This window comes from Leptopilina heterotoma, unplaced genomic scaffold (assembly GCF_015476425.1).
Source record: "Leptopilina heterotoma isolate Lh14 unplaced genomic scaffold, ASM1547642v1 Lhet_58, whole genome shotgun sequence".
Lineage (NCBI taxonomy): Eukaryota > Metazoa > Arthropoda > Insecta > Hymenoptera > Figitidae > Leptopilina > Leptopilina heterotoma.
The window spans coordinates 2,199,203-2,212,681 of record NW_025111131.1 but is presented as its reverse complement, the minus strand read 5'-3'; the positions used below and the strand labels follow the sequence as shown (position 1 = coordinate 2,212,681).

Below are 13,479 nucleotides of genomic sequence, written 5' to 3'. Positions count from 1 at the left end.
CAAGAAATTGTGCGCCCCCACAATCCGCGCGCACTTGAGCATCGGTCCTGGGACCGATGGTGAGATTTCCCGTTTCCGGCCTGCTCACATGGGGTACCTTCTCAGAATTTTTTGAATTCATTTTTTCTTGCTGTTTGGTTGTCCTTTAGTTGAAAGCCCCGCCACCACGACAAGGTCTACCGAACATATCCATGATGTCAATCATGTCTGGCAGTGGATATGCATCCACTTCTCTCAGCACATCGAAGACATCGATGATGTTCGGCAGTGGACAACCAGCGGCGGAGGACTATCAAAAAGTTAGAAATATTTTTATAACTAGATTAGCATTATATTATATTATTCTAAAAATGTCAAATTATTTAAAAATAACTGTCAATTTTTATAAAATAATTATTTATCGAAAATCATTCTTTCTTAGAAATGTAATATATAAGATCGTATAACTTTTTCTTTTAAACTGTTTATATATTGAGACGACACGACACGACAGGATGGCGGATGGCTATCAAATTTTGTAAACCATTTTTGAACAAAGACTATTGCAGTATTGTCACATCTGGTTTATTTTGGTTGACCATCTCTAGGGGTTCCTCATTGTAAGGGGGTCTATTTTATAGCTTTTCCACTTCTCTTTTTTTCTTATAGATTTACTTAGACAAAAACTTAGAAATCTTTCAGATTGAAACATACAGAGAAAATGTTCAGAAACTTCAAATATTTTCTGTAAAATCTTTTTCTGAAGGTCTTTTGAGCGTCAGTTGCTCTTTAGCTTTCGTTAGAAAGAGTATAAAACCGCATGTGATAAAATTATTTCGAAGTTAATATTTTGTTGTGAAGTGAGTTTTTTCGTGAATTGTTACATTAAAGTGGATATTTTTAAGTGAACAATTTGTTGCAAAGTGAATTGTTTAAGTGTTCTTGTGTTATAAAAAGTTTTAAAGGACTGATATATATTTTAATTATATTTTGTAAAAATTATTAATTTCATTTATTTAATAAATTAAAACAATGTATGTGTATGAAATAATTATCATTAAATTGAATATAATAACTACTTATATAATTTATAATTAAAATTGTTAAGGAATAGGTAGAATGAATAACTGAAACTGAATAAATTTATATATACTTATATAATTGAATATCATGTCTTAATTTTATTCCTTAAGTCAGTTGTAGTTTCTGTTTGTTTATTAAAACTACATTAATTAAATTCCCGCGTGTAATGTTGATATCAAACTAGTTTAAATATAAATACCTACTTAATTTTTCTTTTAATTTAAATTATATAATTTTTACCAAGTGATAAATTCATAAGAATATAATTTCCTACTATTTGCAAAGAAATCATTGCAGTTTTAAATTTTTTGTCAACAATTACTATTTAATAAAATTATAGAAGTTTCAAATTCATTTATATATCTTGTGCGTGATTATAAATCTATGTAGAAAGTACTTATAAGCTCTACATAGATCTTATAACAATTGGCCTATATAGACTGTATTAAAAATTTCTATTTACATTCTACATAGTCAGGTCTATGTAAATATTACAGAAAAATACTACGTAGATTCTATATAGCGTGACCTACGTAGAACATATATACTTCTGCTACGTGGGCTCTACATCTTCTGCCATACATAGAGTAGATGTAGCCAAGCGTTTGTAGATCCTACATCATGTGGCCTATGTAGGACCTACAGTAGAACTGATACGTAGGTTCTACCATGTTGGGCCTACGTAGAATTAGTCACGGCCAGCGTTACATTCTTACGTACATATTATGTAGGATTTGACTCGCAGGCCTATGTCGCCAGATAGGCCAACCAATATACACCCTACATACTGGCGATTTTAATTTTTATTCGGGATACCGCATTCTACCTATAAAGAGAATCCGAGAAATTAATGAAAAAAGAACAAAAAATGAAAGATTTGGAAAAAAGAAGAATTTCTTTTAAAAAAAGTTGATAAAAAAAACAAATAATCTTTGAGAGTTTTCTAAAAAATGTGTTCTTGTTTCTTACCCTTCTTTATTAATATAATAATAATTTAATTTCATTAATAACAGTTTTTTTAATAAAATGTGTTAAAACTCCTAAGTTCTTTTTATTTATATAATAATTTAATTTAATTGTAATGGAATAGCAGTATTCAGAGAAAATATTTATAGTAATTAAGTCATTTGCAGTAATTGGGGAATTAATTGACAGTAACTCACACAAACTGACAGTAACACCAGCATTGACAATTTTTTTAAAATGTGTGTTTTCTAAGTTAAATATGTTTCTTTTAGAGTTGGAATCCTACATTTGCTTTTATTAGATCCCAATATTGCTAGAAATACTAGTTTTATATCATTATTTTACTTAATATTAGTGCTGCATTCGATCTGATAATTTCTCGGTTGCTTGGCAATCTCTATCGAATTCGAATCATGTGTATGAATGTAACTGCTCGTTATATCATTTGTTTTAATTACTCTTTTCTCGTATCATAAATAAATATTTGCGAACGAGAAGATCGGAAACACAAAAACTTCTAAGCAAATGGAAAATCGAATCTTAAACGAAAATCCAAGTACATCACGAGAATCATTAAAAAGATCTGCATCAAAGTATTTTCTATTCTATTATTATTATTAACACAAAAGATATATTATTTAAATTATGCGAGGTTATCTTTGGTTAAAATATTATTGCATCTTTTATTATGTATCAGTTCATTGACGGATATTTCAAACGAATCAATTAGTTCTTTAAATGGAGTTCAAAATTTATTCGAGGAAAAGCAGAAGAGAAGAAAAATTCTTGATGAAGTTTACGAGTTCGATTATAATTCTGAGGAAAAATTTAAATATGGAAAATGTAAGCTGTGTTTAACAACTAAAAAAATTGTTCAAGTTTTAAAAATGAAAGATGGGAATACTACGGGAATAATGCGACATCTAAAAAATCATCATAATGACGAATACATGAAAGTTTATCCTGACTCCAAAAATCACCCAGTCACGTTATATGAAGTCATTTTATTCTATTTAAATTTAAAGTAACAACCTGTAAAAATTTATAATGCAATGATAATTATTTTACAATCTTTAAATATATTTTAGAAATTTAATCAAGAAAAACTAAATGAAATGACTGTGTAATTAGTAGTCAGAAAATATTTGTCAATTAATTTTTTCAATGATTCCATTACCCAAGAATATTTCGCATATTTAAATAAAAATGCAAAATTGCCGAAGAGAGAACAATTGAAATCGCTAATAGAAAAGACGTTTGTAGAGAAACAAATCCATGTAAAAGAAATGTTAAAGAATAACAATTCTAAACTTTCCTTCAGTGTGGATGGTTGGACCTCGATTGCACAAGAATTATTTTATGGAATTACTGGTAACATTAAGTGTATATTGTTAATTTACAACACTGTAGGGATTTTTATTTTACAGGGTGTCTTTAAAATTTTTTTAAACTTTTATTTTATAAGTCAATTATTTAATAATTTTGTTAAAGTTATTTTTGGTTCTGAATCTTTTATATATTTTTTAACAGAATAATAATTTTATAACTTTTATTTATTATTCAAATTTAATTTTTTAACTTTAGAAAAATTTTGAAATAAAAATCCTATTTGTTACAAAATAGTATATAAAAAACTACTATAATTTTCTATTCGTACATTGACTTTTCTAATCTTATTTATTTTTTATGATAAATTATTTATATTATAAATTATTTGGATAAAGGACACTACATAAATGATGACTGGGTTCTTCAATCACTAACATTGGATCTAATACCATCTGATAGATGTCATACTGGAAAGAACGTTGCTAAATTGTTTAAGGAGTTTTTAATTGAATATGGATTGGAACAAAAAGTACAGGGCATAACGTTGGATAATACGAATTCAAATAATACTTTTATGCACGAATTGGAAATGCTCATGATGTCGATAGATAAAGATTTTTCAGCAGGAGATATGCATTTTAGGTGTTTCTCGCATATTATTAATTTAGGTGTACACGATTTTTTATTTCAGTTGAAACTCGCAAACAACTCTTACTTTGAAGAAAATGATAACGTCGATGACTGTGACAGCAATCATACTGTTGAAACTACGAATTCTGAAATCGAAAGTGAAACAAACTTTCCAGATTTTTCCCATTCGGATTCAACATCACTTGTCAAATTAATAAATTTGTTTTTAAAATTAAAATATTCTGAAAAAATGCGTAAAAAATTAGAATGTTCTTGCGTAACTGTAGGAATAGAAATGTTAGCTCCGTGTATTGATTGTACTACCCGCTGGAATTCATCTTGCGATATGATTGACAAAGGTTTGAAACTAGAAAAGGCTTTAATTTTGTTATGCGATACTAACATAGATCTTCAATCTTTTCAATTAACAGACCGCGATTGGTCTCTTTTAAGAACGTCAGTGAAATATTTGCGACTTTTTAAATCTCTTTCCAATATTTTATGTGGAGAAAAGTACATTACAATTCCACTGGTTATAATAGGATTTAACATGTTAATCGATAAATTGGAAAAATCTATTAACGATCTGAATTTAAGGAAAAATAAAAGTTGGGCTGAAACAAGTGTTGAAAGAGCTCTTCAATCTGCTTACATTAAATTAATGAAACATTATTCAAAAACAAATTGGATATATTGTGCTATATTAATGTTTGATCCACGGCATAAACAAGAAACCTTTTATTTAACACCTTGGGGCAAGGAGATGGCGAAATGGGCAATAGAAAAATTTGAACAAATCTATAGGAGCAGATATTATCGAATCGAAAATAACGAATTGGAAAAAAGTCAATCAATCGATTTAGATAGTGACGATGAAATTAATCCATCTTCGTTGTTCACATCTAGTGATCAGAAATTTAGTACTTCTCTTGATGGTAAAACTGTTAAAGAAAATTGGCGAAATGAAATCGATTATTATTTAAGTTTAAAACGAGCGGATAAAAATGAAGATGTTCTAAAATGGTGGCAAAAATATGAGCACAAGTTTCCAAATTTGTCGCGGATGGCAAAAGACTTCTTGAGTATCCAAGCTACTTCTGTGCCAGTTGAGAGGTTATTTTCACGTGCTTCTCTTACAATAAGAAAGCATAGAAACTCATTGGGAAAAAGCACTGCACGTCAACTTCTATGTCTAAACAGTTGGACCTCTCTGAATCAATTTTCTGTTTTTAAATTATCGACCTAATGTTTATAGTTCTGTAAATTTATTTAACCATAAATAATTTATATTAAATAACTTGTATAATTTGTTATTTAATAAAGTGCAACAAGAAAGCATAGAAACTCATTGGTAAAAAGCATTGCACGTCAACTTTTATGTCTGAATAGTTGGACTTCTCTAAACTAATTTTCTGTTTTAAAATTATCGACTTAATCTTTATAGTTTTGTAAATTTATTTAACCACGAATAATTTATATTAAATAACTTGTATAATTTGTTATTTAATAAACTGCAATAAAAAAAGTTTGATTAAATTTTATTTCTAAAAGGAGAAGAAAAAGTTAATAATTTAAAATTAATAATAAAGAGTTAATCCTAATAAAGTTTAACTTTTATTTTAATTTTTATGTTTTCAATAAAGTTTGATAAATTTTATTTTTAAAATAATTAATATTGAAAATATTTTCCATTGAAATAAATTCAAAGTATATAAAATAATGTATATTATATATATATTTTTTTAGAATTCTATAACTATGATAAAAATATAATAAATTGTTTATATTATAAATAAAATTATTATCTAAAAAATAATAATATCATCCATTATAAAAACAATTGTTTTAAATATTAATATTGCAGAATTTTCAATTTAAATAATTCGAACGAGAAGTCTCGGTTGCTCGGGCATATTCAGATTAATCTCGATCGAATTCTGTATTAACAATATGACATATAAGTTTGTAAAACAATAAAAAAAAGAAAATCGTTCGTTTCTCGGACCGTCTCGATCGAATGCAGCACTACTTAATATAAATGTTAAATATCTTTAAAATCAATGCTGGATTAGAAGTGACAGTAATTGGCACATTTACCCTATCAATTAAAAGACATTTTTGCAAAGTAGGGGAAGGTGGGGAATCGCGGAACAGTTCTGGATTTTTTTCCTATAGTAGTGGATGACAGCTCCAAACAACTGTCATCTCTTTCTTTTATGCTAATGTCATTTTATATTCAGCAATCAAAGCTAATGTACGTATTGTGAGCTCGCTCCGAAAACAAATTGAAATTTGTGTTTCCAAATGTAATTTTTACATTTTGTGTTGGTTGGTTTTTCTTTACATCTTTCGCCGAATTAACTCAGGTTAATTGAGGCGTTGGGTGCAAGAAGGGCGTATAACAAAAAACGACAAACGGAGATATTTTAAGTTAAAGTTTTTTAACATTAATAGCTTAAAAACTGTAAATGCAAATTAAATAGATTTTTTTTAAATTAAATAGTCCACTAGTAAACTATCAAATTCAAGTGTAAAATTAAGGGGAAGTTGCAATTAACTTTTAAATAATATTGTTTATAAAAACCAATTTATACGCCCTTTTTAGATACAACCACTTTCATACAAATTATATAGAAAAAGTTTAAAGTTATAAAATTATGTAACATTCGCGAAGCTTTTTATTCCTAGCATCGTCAAGAAGTCTCATATCGAAATAAATTTTTACGCGAAAGAAGAAAAATAGATCAATTTTTTGACATTTTCATTTTTTCTTATTAATGAATATGTATTCTTTCATTTCTTATCATAAATAAATGTTTTCAGCCAATAATTATGATTTTTAATCAACGTTTGCAAGGTGGTCCGTAATTCCCCACGTTTTTTCAAAATCGCAAAAACAAAAACACACTTTTTGTGAAATGCAAATTAGCTAAAATAACAATTAGCAAAATTATCTAATAATTCATAAAACTTTCAATGCGAAAAATGCAAGTTCGCAAAAAATAACAATTAGAAAAATAAATATTTGTAAAAATGGCATTTTGCAATAATAAATCTTTACAAAAATGATAATTTTCCAAAAAACAATTAGCGAAAATAAAAATTCTATAAATGCCAATTCGCAATAATGTCAACTCATATATAAATATCAATTGAATTTAAACTTGTAATTCCAAATAGAATGTATCCCCGATTCAAATTAAACCAAGAGCTATATAAATTTTGAGTTGAAAATTCCAAACTCATAAGCTTGTTGATTTTGAATTTGGTATGCCAAATAGAAAGCACTATTGGAGATTCCGAATTGAACCAAGTAGATACTTAAACATAATTTTTGTATTTGGAATTGCAAGATGATACTTGTAGCACGTGCGTACTTAAAAATACAAGTAGAAATAATAAGATTTGAAATCCGTGTTGCAACAAGCCCAAACAAAAATTGAAGAGGACAATCCAAAACAAAACCATTTAAATTTTATCTTGGATATCCGTTTCAGTTACATAAATAGGATTTCCAAATTAAAACCACTAAAATTGCTACGCGAAAAAGTTTTTCAATTTGGAAAGCAAGTAGACACCAGTAGATCCATGTTCAATTTCCATTAGTCTCAACTGGTACTTTAATATAGGGATGTGGGCTCTAATTTCAAGGTCCACGAATGCTTTCTCTATCTAGAAAACTAATTTGATCTAACTTGTCTGTCTACGTCATGTGAAGAAAATTGCTGCGCATCAATTTCCTCTATCGTGTATGGAGTCTACAATTTCAAGCCCTCGCAAAATGTTGAAATTCTAAACGTCCTACTGTATGTCTAAATTCCATATCGAGCGCTCTGTAGAGCCCTCTCATCTACAGAATCATTTTACAATGTAATATATTAAGTTTTAAATAATATAAATAGGGAAAAACTCACCCGCATTCAGTATCTCCAAATTTCTGAAATCAATTAATTAATTTTATTTTTGCGCAATATTCTTTAAATGTTGAAGGAATGTCAAACGTAGAAGTTTAGCGAAATTCCGTGGAAGCATGAAAATGTCGGCTTTTAAGTAATATTGCCAGCGAGTTTGCGACACGTGGTACCGGGCTGTGCGGATCTTGTTTAGTTTGATCCGAGAATGTGTTCTTGTGATGTCCATCCTTCATTGTAACTGACACTTGCAAGTATTTTTAACACACGAAGATAATTTTTAAGCTTAGTTAAAGGGCGTACAAAAAGTCAATATTTTTCAGAATCCATAGTTCGTAATCTTTTGTAGCAAAGTAGCTCTTTCTTCGAAAAAGGGTCTAGATTTTTGTAAAAAACTTGACAAAAGCAAAATTTTCAAGAAACAAAGATAAATGGTTTGTCCACAGTTACTCTTCAGTGTCCAATACTCGTCGTATGTATTTAGGTTAGAATTGGTTCGTATCTCGGTATGGTTGTTTCACATTTTAGATTCAGCTTTGTTAGGGCATATGGTGATTACATGTGAAACTAATATTCAAAAAAACGTGTTAGTTTATTTTTTGTTAATTATTTAACCATAACCGTACCATGCATGCTTGCCGTAATCTTTCACTGTAATTTTAAAGTAGCACTTCTGTATAAGTTTATTTAAAAGCGGACATTTTGAGTTAAAAGGTAGGTTATATATTATTAAACTCTCATGTAAGCTTACAAACTTTAGAAGTAATGTAAAATATGCTCCTGAGTGTGAACATTAGACTTGGAATTTCCCTGAAAATTTCAAATACACTTTTAGGGAAGCTTCGCTGCTAATATTCCCTGACAAGCGGACATTTTAATACTTCCACAGAAATTCCCTAAAGTTCCGCATTTAATATTCAGATCGACTATTTATCGGAACATAGAGAAGGTAAGTTTAAGAAACAAACAAATACTTAAAAAAGGTAGTTAAAAGGTAGGTTATATATTATTAAACTCTCATGTAAGCTTACAAACTTTAGAGGTAATGTAAATACCTTTTAATTACCTTTTAACAAATACTTACGATACTAGTATTAAGGTGCTGGCTGAATTTGCGTCTGTAATCAAAAAGACATTAGGGAACTCAGACCAGGGCGTAATGGGTCACACCCAGAGAATTGGTATATTTGGCTCACAATAAGAACCAACTAGACTTTTTATTTGTTTCAAATATATGTTATTTGGTTTAAATAAAATTTTATTTGGCTCAAATAAATCTTTTGCTTATGTCGAGTAAAAATTTTATTTCAAACAAATAAATAGTTTAGTTGGTTCTGAGACAAATATACCAATTCTCTGGGTGTGATCCAAAGAATTACAATACAATTTGGTATACTGAAAGTTTGTACCAAATTGTATTGTAATTCATTAATTATTGTAGAAAGTATGGTAGAATAAGTGATTTTGACACTGGAAGATAAATTTTTGAAGTCTTTGTTTTTTTGTTATATCCTTTTCAAAAAGAGTTATAACAAATTTTTGAATATCATGTTTTGAGCCTCTTTATAGAATATTTTACAATACTTCATTTTTACAATTAACTATATTAATCTGCCAGTTCTTGTAATATATAAAGTTCTAAATAATGTAAATAGAAAAAAACTCACGGCTTTTTTCAAGTGGCACCGGTTCTGGAGTCCGACAAAGTGGACTGCTATTAAAAAAATAATAACAAAACATCAGAAAAATAATCAGAAAGTTTGGTGATTTGTCATGATTCCTGATTATTTTTTAGTAGGGATTGCTGAAATCAATTAATTAATTTTAGGGGAATAGGTTCGGTTGTGGGCATAGTTTCGTTTTTGACTCATAACTTGTGTCCAAATAAATGTTAAGTGGTTAAATGCATATGTATTTAAAGCTAGGGACCATAGTTAACTGCTCGTAAAGAAACTAAATTGATTCGGTCGATTAGAACAATTTCATTAAAAATTTAGGAAAGTGATCATTTTTCTAAAATAGTTATTTTCGTATCAAGGGCGCAAAGTAGGTAATTGCGACGATGGCGAAAATTTCGCCAGAGTCGTAATCACCTTTGCGCCCATGATGCTAACATAATTTTTTGTCCTAACTGCATGGAAAGTATGTCATTGAGGGCACAAACGATTAAACGCTCATATTAGTTAAAAATTAAACTCTATATAAATGTTAACTTTTTGAAGTCTATAATGATACAAGTTTTAATATAGAAATAAGAAAACAATGTATTCTGGAAATATAGTAATTGCCAATTTTTATAACCGAAATGTGAACAAAACCAAATGTGTCATAATTTTTTTTAGAGAAAATCGAAAAAAATTGCACATTTTTCTAGACAAAATAAAAAAAGTTGAAAATGTTTGCATTTTTATAGTCAACATAAAAAGAAACTCGAAAATATCACATTTTAATGAAGAAAATCGAATAATTAACATGCGGGCGCAAAATACTCTTCCCCTACCCCTGGGTGGTAATGAGTCACTTTGCGCCCGCTCTACACTGCAAATACTGGTATCTCACTCGTGTCTTAAAATGAGTTGCTTTAAGTGTTTAAACTATTTAGATACAAAATCTGTTTTATATTGAGACATTTAATTACATCTCGTGTCTCATTTTAAGACATTAAAGGTAACTCAATGCGTATAAGACACGTAAAACGACTTCTTAGGGTGAGACGGATACTCGAAACACATTTCGTGTCTCAAAATGCATTGCTAAATGTGTAAGACACTTTGAAACGTCTTAAAATGAGACACATATCTGTTTCAAATATGTGGACTAAGACAGCTTATGTGTTTCAAATATGGGACAAAACGTCTCAAAATGAGAGACTTGTTTTTGCAGTGTAAGTGCCCGAAATGACATACTTTACGTGCAGGTAGGACAAAAAAGAAATTTTTGGTTCATTTGTGGGCACACTTAAAAATTTAAATTAAATTAAAAATGTTATATTTAATGTGTCGAAAAATAAATTTATAAATAGCAAAAAGCACAGGAGTCTGATTGCTTTTGCATTCGCATAAAAAACTATGTGATGACACATGATATTTTTTACATTTGACAAATCTCATTTCTTTTAAAAAGCTTTGTGGGGATGCTCAGAACAGAACCATGCCCACAAATGAATCTTTTTCCCTATTTTTGCGCAATATTCTTTAAATATTAAAAGAATTACAAACGTAGAAGTTTACCCCAGGCGCGAAAGACCAATGCTGACGATGGATTGAAGCTTGATTGAGTCTTGAACGCCCAGCGTGGGTAACCCAGTGTTGAAGCAGTCTTTATATCACTGTAACTGAATATTGGTTTAACATTGGACACCAATGTTCGTCCCATGCTCGATTCAATACTCGGTCAATCTTCATGAATGAAGCTTGAACGCCTAATCTTATTTCAAGCTTGAATGAATCGTGATACAATTTTCAATTTATTTATTATATAATAATATTATTATTATTTTAAATAATAATGTTATAATTAACATTAAGATATAAATTAGTAAATCAATATGAATGTTTATTTAGTGTATAATATTTTTTATTAATTACGTAAGATTCACATAAGTTAAATTATATTTCTTGCACAGTGTCAAATTATTAATTTTAAAGCTCAAGAGTTTTGTTTATTCGAAAAATTTTCAGTGCTCAAAAACTTGCAGCGAAGAAAATGTTCATTAGGGAGTAATAAATATTTATACCGAGAAGTTTTACACTATTATTAATTGTTTAGTAAATATTATCAAAAAACTATTTTTTGTCAAACGCGCGCGTCTGAACACAAATAACCTTGAGATTTAGCAATTGCCAACTCAAGAGTTTAACGTATGTGTAAAGTTGGCAATGCTAAGTCTGAAGGTTATGTGCATTTAGTCACGCGCGTTTGTCAAAAAATAGTTTTTTGATAATATTTACTAAACGATTAATCCTAGTGTAAAACTACTTGGTATAAATATTTATTACACCCTATAATGAACATTTTTTTCCTTTAAAGTTTTTCATTACTGCAAATTTTTCAGATAAACGAAACTCTTGACAATAAGAAATAATAATTTTGACACTGTGCTTTTAAATATATTTTTAAAATTATAAAATTGATATGAATACTGAAAAAAATTGTATAATGATTTAATTATTTGAATAATAATTTTGAGTAATTAAAATAATTCGGGGTTAATGTGTGTAAAATTTGAATTCATAGTCTTCACTTTGTTCTTATAAGTAACAGAATATACAGCACGGCATTGATATAATAGATTAGGCAAGCTCCCCTCCAGCCTTCAGTGTCTGTGCGGTTTAAATAGTTGAGTTAGAGCGTTAGGGTCAGGGGGACGTGAGTTCGGTCCCACATGCGAGCGAATACTTTTCATTCTAAGCGTTGTGTATAAAATAATTAAATATATATGTGTTGTAAATTGTGAATAACAACTTGTCAACATGTTGTAAATAATATTAAAAGTCTGTTAAAAAATAATGTACGAATGAATACAAATTGTCTTTTTTTTAGTAAAATTATTTTTTCAATATTACTATTTCAAATAACATATATTGTCAGTAATATATTATTTATATGAAAATAATATAACTTATATTGCCAGTAAGTTTATACGCCCATACAATATGAATAAAAATAATAATAATTATTATTATTATATAAAATTTATATATTCACATTATATTGAATGAGCGTGAGAGACGCGTAAATTTTGGGAACAGTGGAAGCAGCCATGTTTCAGCCCTGCATAAAGGTTCCGCAGCATTAATTGAAGATTGAACGTCAATCTTCAACAAGGACTGGCGCGCCAGACTTAAATCAGTGTTACATTATGGCTAGAATCAACTTTGCCTCCACCGTCACACCGAGGCTTGATCAATGTTGACCAAGCCTCAACCAAGCTTCTGTAAAGCCTCAATCCAGCGTCAGTTCGCACCTGGATAGCGAAATTCCGTAAAAGCATTAAAATTTAATATTCAGATCGATTATTTATAGGAACATAGAGAAGGAAAGTTTAAGAAACAAACAAATACTTACGACGTTAATATTTTGGTTGCGTCAGAATCAGAATCTGTAATCATATAAAAAAGGCATTGTATTTTACACATCAATAAGTACGAAAGATAACCCATAATTTAAAAAAATAACTGGATTTTGTATTATTCTACAGCTTATTAAAATTTGAAAATTTTACGAACATTTTTAAAGTTTAAATTAAGTATGTTCATTTTTCAATATTCTTTAATATAAATTTCTAATAGAAACCAAAATTGTCAATAATGTAATAATATTTCATGATCTCAATTATAATTTCATTCCTGATTCAATATGCCCCGGACTGGGGAGTAATGGATCACCTTGCATTCTTCCAAAAACATTGTTCTAGAAAAAAGTGTGAGCCCTCACAACAAAAGGATATCCTCAGGATACTCTGAGGACATCCTGGACAAACGTAGGATATCCCAAAAAATCCATAGGATATCCCTAGGATATCCAAACCGCCTAGGGTATCCCCAGGATATCCAAGGGATATTTTCGGATTATCCCAGGA

The 13,479-nt window shown here is 29.1% G+C and overlaps 1 protein-coding gene across 1 annotated transcript; it reads left to right on the top strand.

The window, feature by feature from the left end:
- The first annotated feature begins 203 nt into the window (after nt 1-203).
- LOC122508904 (zinc finger BED domain-containing protein RICESLEEPER 2-like) lies at nt 204-5,233 on the top strand. Its single transcript, XM_043622570.1, has 3 exons — nt 204-299; nt 3,854-4,145; nt 4,254-5,233. The coding sequence occupies exons 1-3, from the start codon at nt 204-206 to the stop codon at nt 5,231-5,233; spliced, it is 1,368 nt and encodes a 455-aa protein (XP_043478505.1).
- The last annotated feature ends 8,246 nt before the right edge of the window (nt 5,234-13,479 follow it).

Coding starts and splice junctions, on each gene's coding strand:
- LOC122508904 (XM_043622570.1), top strand. CDS start 204: ATGTCTGGCAGTGGATATGCATCCACTTCTCTCAGCACATCGAAGACA. Junction 300..3,853: donor CGGCGGAGGACTATCAAAAA/GTTAGAAATATT, acceptor AAATTGTTTAAG/GAGTTTTTAATTGAATATGG. Junction 4,146..4,253: donor TACGAATTCTGAAATCGAAA/GTGAAACAAACT, acceptor GTAAAAAATTAG/AATGTTCTTGCGTAACTGTA.